The sequence below is a fragment of the Odontesthes bonariensis genome, chromosome 14 (genome assembly GCF_027942865.1).
Source record: "Odontesthes bonariensis isolate fOdoBon6 chromosome 14, fOdoBon6.hap1, whole genome shotgun sequence".
Taxonomy (NCBI): Eukaryota; Metazoa; Chordata; class Actinopteri; order Atheriniformes; family Atherinopsidae; genus Odontesthes; species Odontesthes bonariensis.
In genome coordinates, this window is record NC_134519.1 from 34550327 (window position 1) to 34561289 (window position 10963).

Here is a 10963-nt window from a genome sequence, read left to right on the forward strand (position 1 = left end):
ATCTTCAGTTCAAACTGACTGCAATGAAAGACAATTCTAAATGTTGCTCAACTTGCTCAAATGTTGTTCAACTTTCAACTGTAATCAGAACTGAATGTATGAGTGTTACAGAATGAAGTACTTTTGGCAACTGATGGCAGTTTTTATGTCTACATTATGTAGGTCATAAGCAATGTACATAAAGTTACTATTTAAAAGTTGACCCTAAATCTATTCTCATAAATACACTTACACTAGTGTTACATGTTGCAGTGTTTATTTGGCATTCCTCATACAGATGAAAGTACGATTTCTCAAGAAGTCTGGAGAAAAAAAACAAAAAACTACAGAAGATAAAATCTTATTCTTTTAACATCCTGCCATACACATTAAATTTGCAATCATAAGAATCCAGTAACACAATGATAAGAAACCTTTACAAGATGGTTGGGACTTTTTTGTCAGAAGAACATGATCCAAATAACATGCAATGGGACCGGTTGTCGATTAAGCAGCCAACTTACATCCTTCAATTTAGTATTTCCACATGTGGAGCATGTGTGATTATTCTGTTCTTTAAAAAAAAAAAAAAAAAAAAAAAAAGATGATTTTGTAAGTCCACCTATTGAAATGCCAGTGTGAGGTAAATCCCGGTGGACCAGGGCCCTTCTTCTGTTAACTCGTCACAGACAGCATGATGTTTTGTTCTCTGAGTGCAGTCTTTCCATTAGATTTGCATCTATTACAACATGATCTAACATCAGTCACGCAAGATGCTTAGAGATGACAACATGAAAAGTTCTATATCATTACCACTGAAATGCAGTACACGTCTTTCTTGACAGCTGAACGATGGCAGAGGTATTTCAAGTACATGTAGGAAAAAGAAAAACATTTTGGAGCTACCAGTGAAAGCAATACTTTAATGTTTAAATGAAACTTTAAGCACATAATGTAAATGAAGGAAACTTAGCAGAGATCCAAAACAACATTTAAACATGCAAAAAGACAAAGTTAGCATCAATATATATATATATATATATATACATACATATGTATGTATGTGTATACACATACATATATATATATATATATATATATATACACACACACACACACATGTATGTACACACATTTCAATACATTTTCAAGAGAAACAGTATTAACAGACGTAAACTGGTATTCAACTGGTAGTTTTGGTTATAAATTCAGATCACCTGCTTGATTTATTTCTCATAAATTAGACTAAGATGTGAATTATATTTCATTTAAAAAAAGCAACCCAAACAATGCTGAGTGCTCCATATTTGGACAGTCAAAACGCATGTTCAAAAGACAATTGAAAATGATTTTGGGGGTCTTTTTCTTTTTAAAGATACAAAGACAAATGCTTGTGATGCCTGTAAGATTCATAATCTATAGATGCCCCCAATTAATACTGAATAACAAGGCAGTTGTCAAAAAGAAGGCTATTTCTGGTGAAGTAATCTTACAGAGGTTTGTGTTTAGGAGATATCAGACTAAAGCATTCTGATGTCTAGTGAGGTATCAGTCTGTTCTCATGGAGTTTGTAGTATTCTTCAACTAGCGCAACAGTGAGCCCTGTAAATGACTTTAAATGCACTCTTCACTTCATGTTCAGGCAGTCACAGAGGTCAGTTCATCTCTTTTTCTGATTTGTGTTCTAATTATTCTTTTGAAACAGTCTCTGGGGATGAAACGGTAGACTTTGGTGATATTTCCTTGGTTTTACTTCTCTGTACCTTCTGAGCACTCTCCTGGCTTCTTCCTCAGTTGAAATAAGAGAAAGCAGTAAATGTTCTGGAGGTTCCCTTCAAAAGTGAAGCCCAGAGCTTTCAGATGCATCAGCTCCGTTCTATTTGCTCTATTATAGTCAAGAAACAGTATGATCATGTAATCAGTTATATGGTTCAAAAGGGCCACTGATACACAAATGATGAGCCATGGAAAATAAGCCCCGTTTGAAGGGTAGGAAAAAGTGTTCTACTTGCTTTTAGTGACGGGGCAGTTCTGTCCTCTCGGTGTAATTGTAACAGGGTGTTGCTGCCCTCTACATCAAACTGTGGTATCTTTAGTCATCATGACGTGGGCGATGACATGACTGGCTGTTGTGGCCATATCAGAGCCCAGCATGAGGAGCTGGTTTCTGGCATGAGACCTGGCACCAGAACAACTGGGCTGGCAACGAGACATCTCCAGCTTGGTGGGGGCAACCCTCTTCTTTCAAGGCCCATGCGGAGACTGAAGGCTTTTGTTTCATGAGTAGAAATTGAGCAATTACTGTACAGCACATATGATGACCAGCTGGCACCGCAGTTTGATAACCACACAGATGGACAATGATGAGTCAGGAGGTTTCCTGTGGGTCCTTATCGTCACTCATCCCAGACGGAGACCTTGACCGTCACATGGAGCTACTGTCCCGGGACATACGGCCAACTGATGGCGCTTCCGGAGAGCTGCATGTCACGGATCAGCGTCTCAATGGGTGTCTTTCCTACGAGGCGCATGAAAAAGAGCTGGGAGATGAGGCTGGCAGGAACGGCACGCAGGGCGGGCAGACGCAGGAGCAGGCGGCCGAAGCGCTGCGGCTGACTGGGGTACTGCATCCTCTCGTACTCTGTCAGAGCCACCTGAGCCTTCTCCTGCAGAGACTCCACATGGACTGGGTCTGTCAGACCGCACGCATCTGAAAGGGAGGGAGGGAGTGAGCGAGAGGAGGAGGCTCTTACTTCATGGTGTGGGCAGGTTACATAAAGAGTCGTGATAAGCTAAGAGAAAGCTTGAAAGATAAAAGCATTGAATAGAACACATACAAACGTATCATTGACACCATTTTATCCTCCACGTTCAGCTTTAAAGACTTAAAAGGTTTTCCAAGTGGCTTACTTATACAAGACTTAAATCATGAAATGCAGTGCTGCATAATAACCGATGCCATCATTATACATTTACTTTACTGCAGTTCCATTAATAAGCCAGAAGATGGTGTCCTCCCAGTGATTTGACTTGCGCTGCATTACTATCAGTGATTGCTTTAACAATTGTTATGTAGTGATATGCTTTTAGACTTTTTGTGACCAGTTCCTATCCACGGCCATTTGTCGTTGTTCTGAACTTCTTTTGAAGAATGACCCACACTGGCGATTAAAAGGCAACATGTCAGCTTCTGCAGCATGGATTATTACTTCTTTATTTAATCTACTCCTCACAACTACACCAACTGTACTGTAGTACAACACTTAGTCCCTGGGGCAGCGTTGCGTTTGCTGAATCTTGTCTTGGTCTCAGACAGAGAGGACTCAGGACTCCTTTTCCAAGACCAATCAAGACCACAGCTGTGGTGATGTCACCAAATTGCTTGTCCATGCTCAGCTATAATTGAAAGGGCATTCTACCTAAGTTGTTAGGTGTTTGTGCTTATGATTAACCAAAATCAGACAGGCCTAATAACGCTTGCGTAGCTCAAGTAATGTCAAGTCCTACTTTCTATGAAAAATATGCTCATCAAATATACTGGTGGATTTCCAGAGGTCTCCACATATACGTGTCATTTTAACTTTTTACCTCGTCAAATCTTAGTTCTAATTATTTTTAGAGTTATCCAGATGGCTCAGATGCTTTTAGCTCCTTAGTAATCAAATTTTCCACAGGAGAAAAAACATGATTCTTGGATACAAAACTCACCTCTGGAATATTTTTTATTTCATTAGGACATTGCACTAATCTGCATACATGCAGATATCCTGTGAACAGCAATCGAGGGGCTAAATTAAGAAGAAGCTAGTCATTTGGAGGTGTTTTATGTAATCTACACTGGAGTAAAGCTTAATAAAAAGGTATCCTGGGTAGAAATTGTTGAACTTTTGAGTTACAAAGCAGCAGGCAGTGCTGATGAGCTACAACATTCACCTGGTGAGAAGAGTGCGATAGCCTTGAGGCAGCTATACTCAGCCGAGTCCACCTGCAGCCTGGTCAGTTTGTCCACCTGGTCCTGGAACATTCTCACCTGGTCCATGAAGGACACAACACGCTCTGCAGACATGGGCGATGAGTGGAAGCCGGCCGCAGCCAACAGCGGCGCCATGTGAAGTGGCAGGGCCGACTGGGCCGCGTTGAGGATGAAAAGCTCACTCCAGCTCAGCCTCAGCAGGGCCACCTGTGAATTCGTAAGAGTTTTAGGCAGATTTCTATCATTGCCTGTGTTTATTCTATATTTAGTTAAGACAAAGAAGGGATTTATTCTAGTACATTTAATCTGTTTGTCTCCTACAATGCCAAGAATAGCATCTGATGGTGAAGGCCAAACTTCTACCAAACCAAACCACAAGTGACCTTTCAAATTCAACTGACTCTACTAACCTGGTCCGACACAGGCAGCTCAGGAAAGTAAGGGATGTTTCTGGCCCACTCCACTGTGCTGAAGAGTAACCGGGCAGCCAATTCACAGATATTATCTATGCCCATGGCGTTATCTGGGCCAGCTTGTTGGTTGTACTGGTGTCCATAACGACTACTGGGGTACGGCTCTGCTCGCAGAAGCTGGGAAATAAGCTCGGAGACCGGCTGACCTCCACCGCTCCCTCCATTGTTGTTGTTGTTGTAGTACTCGGTGCCTCCGAGGCCACTGGCACCACCTATTGGCGTGATGGAGGGGCTGAGGCTTGGCTGAGGTGGGATACGACCGCGTTGAACTGCTGTAGTTTGGTTGGGGGACAAAGGGGAGGGGGGGGGGGGGGGGGGGGGGGGGGGGGGAGGGGAGGAATTTGGAGAAAAACCAAAGAGGAAGAAAAGTTCAAACTGAGTTCAAACGGCCGTTTAAAACGTTCAAACTCCTCGACAAATATGTCAGAATACCAGTTACATGACTTCCTCCACTTAGGAAACATTTAGTCACACAATCAAACCCAGACTGGTCTTCAGCATGAAGCTGGGGAGAAAACTCCTCCTGGTTATCGGTCTAAGTAAAAGTGATGACTAGAATAATTAATATTATTAGAAAGTAACACTCATTATAACCCACAGAATATTTCATTGTGTGCTGAAAAGCTTGAAGCATGTACAAAAGGTAGGACTCTTGCAGGGGTGAGGAGCAATAAAGCCCAAACTGCTACAGGAAGGCAAATGAATTGAGACTTTTTCATCTGAGGATATGGATACATGTAGCAAGCCCACAATCCTTCAGCAAACCACAGAATTCTAAAGAAAAAGGCTGGTGAATAGCTGACCTCCCTGCAGGGAGTCATAATACCGGTCAATAGCGTACTTTATGATCTGTGATCGGAGAAAAAAACAAGTCAAACTCTCAGAGAGGATGTCAGTGTGTTTACAGCCTCCAGACTACTGGGAGAAAATATCTCCTTTTTGTTTAAATGATGAAGACCGTACACATTTGGAGGTTTCCGTTTGCCAGTATTTGTCTGTTACTTTGTAGCAGAATATCTGTCAGAGTGACAATGGCTGGCACCTCATTTGATCTCCACCACTTAACCAGAAATCTCCATATTGGATTCTTCCTGATGGAGCAAACAAATCACATGGCTTGGTAGCTTCCACCGGAGGCTTAAAGGAACAGTTCACTATTTAAGACCTTGAGTCCCAGTTCCAGCTTGTTGATCAAGAATAAGAAATGAGGAGACCATTTTCACAACAATAGCTCATTTCTATCCATTTTGGCTGTTTTCGCTGGTCCATCCTGCTGCTACAGACAGGGTTCCATTGGGCACTCTGGGCATGTCCTTAAAACAATACTAATGTTAATTTTAAAGAAAAGGTCAACTCACCGGGTGGTTCGTGGATGTTCCTGTGTGTCCCAAAAAAAATTGCGTTGCGAAATAAAAGTTATTTCTTGCTTTATTTAGCATTTTGTAATCCAATTGTATTCCGTTTGGAAGACTTTTCACTTTCAGATCAGACCTCAGAGCCTCAGACTCAAATATAGAGCGGATGTTTACGTGCGTCGTGATTTAGCATGAAAAATAGTTCCTGAACAGCAAAGAACACGGATTACACGGATGGAAAACCATAAAATGCGCCAACATTTTATTTTAATACCACGAACCACCCGGTGAGTTGACCTTTTCTTTAAAATTAACATTAGTATTGTTTTAAGGACATTGAACAGAGTGCCCAATGGAACCCTGTCTGTAGCAGCAGGATGGACCAGCGAAAACAGCCAAAATGGATAGAAATGAGCTATTGTTGTGAAAATGGTCTCCTCATTTCTTATTCTTGATAAACAAGCTGGAACTGGGACTCAAGGTCTTAAATAGTGAACTGTTCCTTTAAGGCACGGGGACGCAGGTGTCTTAGACAGTCCTCTCTCAGGCACTCTTACGCAGGAACTAGATTAAGCGACTTAGAACATGGCATTGAGCTGACACACATGGCTAGCTTAGGCATGATAGGGCACAGAAAGTCATGTGAAGCATTTTCTCTGCACTGTGGAGCAGAAGAGGCAAGATAACAAGGAAGGCAAATTACTATCATACCATCTTTTCTGATGCAGCTAATAGACAGAATGAGAAGACTCCGAGGCTTATTTCTAAGGATGTATAGCTTGTTAGATTCTGGGCCAATGCAAATACCGAAGGTAAAAATAATACTTTGGCCAATAAGTGACAGCTGATATTGATTGCACTGTCATTTGTGTGTGTATATATATATATATATTTTTTTTTTTTTTTTTTTTTTTTTTATACAACTGCATCCAACACATTTATTACAATCCCTTTCACATAAAAAGATTGTTGGTGTTAAATAAAATAACGTTTTAGCCAGTTAAACCATTACCAACTCAGTGAGTTTTCAGTGCTTATATGGCCTAACCACATTCTTTGTGCCCCAACCAGGTTTCAAGGTAAAGTCGTGGCAGCACAACCAGGACACACCATTCATTTTCAACTTACAAGCATTTCTGTTGCAATATTTGCAGCGTTAGACATCTACAAATAACAACATACCGCACAGGGACTTTTGTCATTCATTTCGTCAACTAATATGGATAAAATAAATAAACAGACAGATAAATTAAAACATAAACAAATACACACATTAATAAATAAAGGAAAAAGATAGATACCTTCTTTGCGCATGCCAACACGGAAACACTTCTTCAGGCGACAGTACTGGCACTGGTTCCTGTGGTGCTGGTCAATCTGACACTCTCTGTTTGACCTGAGAGTGTGAGCAATTAAATATGGGACAATATTTCAATATACAGGTTCATTATTCATGAAATGAGCAACAATATCACCATGCTTTTGTAGATTTGCTGAGACGAAAAAGTCTGTGCTGTCATGTCCGGAAATTCTTGCCTGACCTTTCCCGTCTTCAGCTTGGTTTTCACACACATTAACACAACTAGATGCACCTTGTTACAAAGGAAAAACCACTTCCACTGTACCACATCTCCATCAGGGCCAATGGAACATTAAGGGATACAAAAAGAAACGGAGTGATGTGAGTAAAAGCTCAAGGTTATGTCAGTGTCTACAGCATGATGACAACACTTCCTGTTACATTTACAGATCACTCAGATTGTAATGTGAAACTGGTCCTTCCATCAGGCAGTGTGGAGCTCTGTGATGCTCGGGGAGCAGTTGGCTGTCTCATTCAGTGTTACACCAGACATTTTCTTCTTCAACTCAAACTGAGCCGATCTCTAACGTCTTCACAGTAAATACCAATATGGACTCCGTATCATTAACATGCAGTCAGAATATACAGGGCTGTGGGCTGAGAGATATTCTAACTAATTGCTCAAAGCCTTAAATTCAATATAAAGCGATAAGTTGATCAAAGCTGAAGACAATGTGTACATATGTGTATATATACATTTGACTGAGACTTCAGACTACACTGGTGTGCAGTTTACTTCCCTTCTGACCAGGGGCGAGGCTAGGGTATTTTTAGTGTTGCCAAGGCACCACCGTGAGATAGCTCGGCATCCCCTGGCTCAGCACATTTTTAAAATATTATATAATGCAAAAACACATTTTTTTTTTGCTCAAGGATGCATTATTTTAGTAACCATTTTATTTATTTTCTAGCATTTGTTTTTGTTTGAACTCTTTACTCCCAAAATAAATGTTGAGTTACCTTCAATATTTGTCTCAGGCTCTCTGTTGTCCCTGTCAAGCCACAGTCTTTTGAAATGAAGAGGTCAAAATTGAATGTTGTAGGGGAAAACACTACTCAAAGCAAAACTAATACGGCTCCAAAATTTATAAATGTACTAGTTCGCCTCAATTAGTGAGAAATAATGTGCCTCTGTGAGCACTGGGGGCTGGGCACCCCTAAAGGCCAGATCCTAAAATCGCCCCTGCTTCTGACATCACAGAAACTCAAATGACTAAATCTTTGACTGATCCATTTGAATGTTCGTTCTGTTGATGACACAGAGCGCGTGGGGGGTCAGATTAGTGTGGGCTACATGTTGTCAGTGTGTGTCAGTGGAAACCAGACACCACGTCTACATGCTCTGCCGGCCTCTGCCTCTGGGTAGTGACCTGTGAGTGCACACAAACTGTGCGTCTCATTCATCAGGACGACAAACAAAGACAACAGCTCCCACAATGCCCCTGTTACCTGCACGTGTAGCTCAGGTTGCGTCTGACGCTCCTCTTGAAGAAGCTCTTGCAGCCCTCGCACGTGAACACGCCGTAGTGTTTCCCGCTGGACTTGTCCCCGCACACCACGCAGTCCACCACGCAGGCCTTGTCTTCGTCCCCGGCCTCCATGTCACTCCCCCCCGCCTGGGGAGAGCCGTCCTCCTCCTCCCCCCTCAGGTAGCCCTTGTCCCCCAAGCCGTTAGTGCCCCCATTGGGATCTCCCCAGCCCCCACTCACCATGGCCATCGCTTGGTAACCGAACCACCGCGGAGGAAAATGGGACAGACAGCCAAGACTTCCGGTTGCTGTCAAGGTAACATAAAAAGCCGGAGTCTGGAATGCGTGCCCTCACCTGAGATTCAGTATTTTCGGTTTGCCTGTGCTCTCATTGTTTTAGTCACCAAAGAAACGTTCTGTGTGGGGAAGGGTCCCCGGTTTAAATAAGCAGATGTCAACAAGGAGAGCTCTCCCTTTAGTGTTTGGCAGGAAAAAAAAGAAACACGGGAGCCGTTCAGTCTCCTCCTACTTCACTATGACCTGGAAACAGTCTCGATGTGACAACTTTTACTTCTGCATTGATTTGAAATTCTTCTTTTTTATTATTATTCCAACCGTAGCTGTTCTGTGGGCCGGTCAGTGTGCTGCTCTGTGGGCTGCTCTGGCCGGTCTGTGTGCTGCTCTGTCCTCTGAACCACAGCTCGTGATGAGTCAAGAGAAGCCTGCACGCGCGTTCTCCAGTCCAACGGTTCCACACTTCACCCGGTGAACCTTTAACCGGAGACAACGAGTCAGATAAACTGCACACATTATCAGAAAGAGAGAGCAGAAACACAAAGACTTACAGGCGGTGGAGGTGGAACAGCGTTGAGCTTCCCTCGGTGCTCGAGTCACTCACAGCTCTGTGTCTGTAGCCACAGTAATGGCTGAAAAAGGACGTCAGTGTAGCTCGACTTAGCACATGCCTGGAGAGGATTTGACCACCCCTCTTAAAGTCCCCCTAACACCGAATTTGTTTTTTCATCCGAGTAATGTTTCTTCACGTTCCTCTGGGGAAAAAAAACCCTCCGAGCTTAGCACAGAGCAAGCTACATAAAAGTGTCTGAAGCTTTCCTCGCCGGAGAAGAAGCCCTTTCTCGCCTTAGAGCTCTCCTCCACCCACAGAGGCTCAACGCGCACGCACGGCTCTTTTCTTCTGCAGTAATCCGCTCAGCAGCACCATTGTGCCCCACAGTGAAGATATTTCAGATCGGTCGAAACGGGCAGATCACTTTTGATGCTACCGCGGACTTGTTCGGGGGCAACGCCGGCTGCTAACGCAGCGTCGGCGGACGAAGGCAACGCGGACTGCCCCCTTCCTCACTTCCAAAATACACAAGTGTGGATACTCAACACAAGGAAGTGCCGCCGCTTCCCCGGCTGCTGTAGCACGAGTGCTCGACGGTGACGGTGTCCTCTGTGCCGCTTCCTTCTTCACACCACATATACACGCACGCACACGGCGGGGGAAAGCACGGAGAGAATGAGAGCGTTTGCGTGCTCCGTCCTGGTTCCTGTGGATGCTCTCCAGGCACCCATGCAGGCTTCTTTCCTCTGTCTTTTGTCAGTGCTTGCCCACCAAGAACTAATGACTCGCGGCCTAGCCCTGCGTGTGTGTGGGAAGCCTTTCCCCACCACGGCTCAGGCAGACGGGAGGAGGGGATGGAGGCGATGGGTACCCCCTTTACCACAAATCAGATTATGAATCGAGGAATAGGCTTGATTTCCTTGCCTTTATAAAAAAAAAAAATAGTCCCCCCTCTTTCCTCTCGTCTGTGTGTTTTCCTCCAGCCTATGGAGTGTGCACATGAGTTTTTGAGAGTGAAATACAGCAAAGAGGGAGAGATAGACAGAGAGGTGGTGGGAGGGAGCAGAAGTGTATTCAGAGGGGGAGGGGGCCGCCAGTGTGTTTGTGTGTGTGCTCCCAGGGATTTGACACTGCTATTCAAGCCCTGTGGTTACCATGGTGCTGGCTCCCTTATATGGCCATTGGAGTCAAAGAGCAAAGAGAGTGGGCTGTGTGGGGCAGCATGCACACAAACATGCCCTCAGATGAATGGTAAACGGTAAATGGACTGTACTTTTATAGGGCTTTTCTAGTCTAGCTGACCACTCAAAACGATTCTAACACTGCATGCCACATTCACCCATTCACACACACTCATACAGCACGTCTTAAGTCTGTATACGGCTCTAACCATTCATACACACATTCATACACCGATGGATGCATCGGTAAGCAACGTGGGGATCAGTTGCCCGAGGACGCTTGGACATGTAGCCCGGCGAGGCCGGAGCCGAACCACCGAACCTCC

General features: G+C 43.9%; 1 protein-coding gene across 2 annotated transcripts; it reads right to left on the reverse strand.

Annotated features, from left to right (window-relative positions):
- Positions 1-239: 239 nt before the first annotated feature.
- Positions 240-10483, reverse strand: nr2f6a (nuclear receptor subfamily 2, group F, member 6a). Of its 2 annotated transcripts, none has more exons than XM_075484156.1 (6): positions 9455-10483; positions 8590-9380; positions 7082-7176; positions 4363-4694; positions 3913-4159; positions 240-2689 (listed from the first exon to the last, which is right to left on the reverse strand). In XM_075484156.1, the coding sequence occupies exons 2-6, from the start codon at positions 8856-8858 to the stop codon at positions 2415-2417; spliced, it is 1218 nt and encodes a 405-aa protein (XP_075340271.1). In that variant the 5' UTR covers positions 8859-9380; positions 9455-10483; the 3' UTR covers positions 240-2414. The 2 variants fall into 2 exon arrangements, with proteins under 2 accessions (XP_075340271.1, XP_075340270.1); XM_075484155.1 differs by having other exon boundaries at positions 4363-4697.
- Positions 10484-10963: the final 480 nt, after the last annotated feature.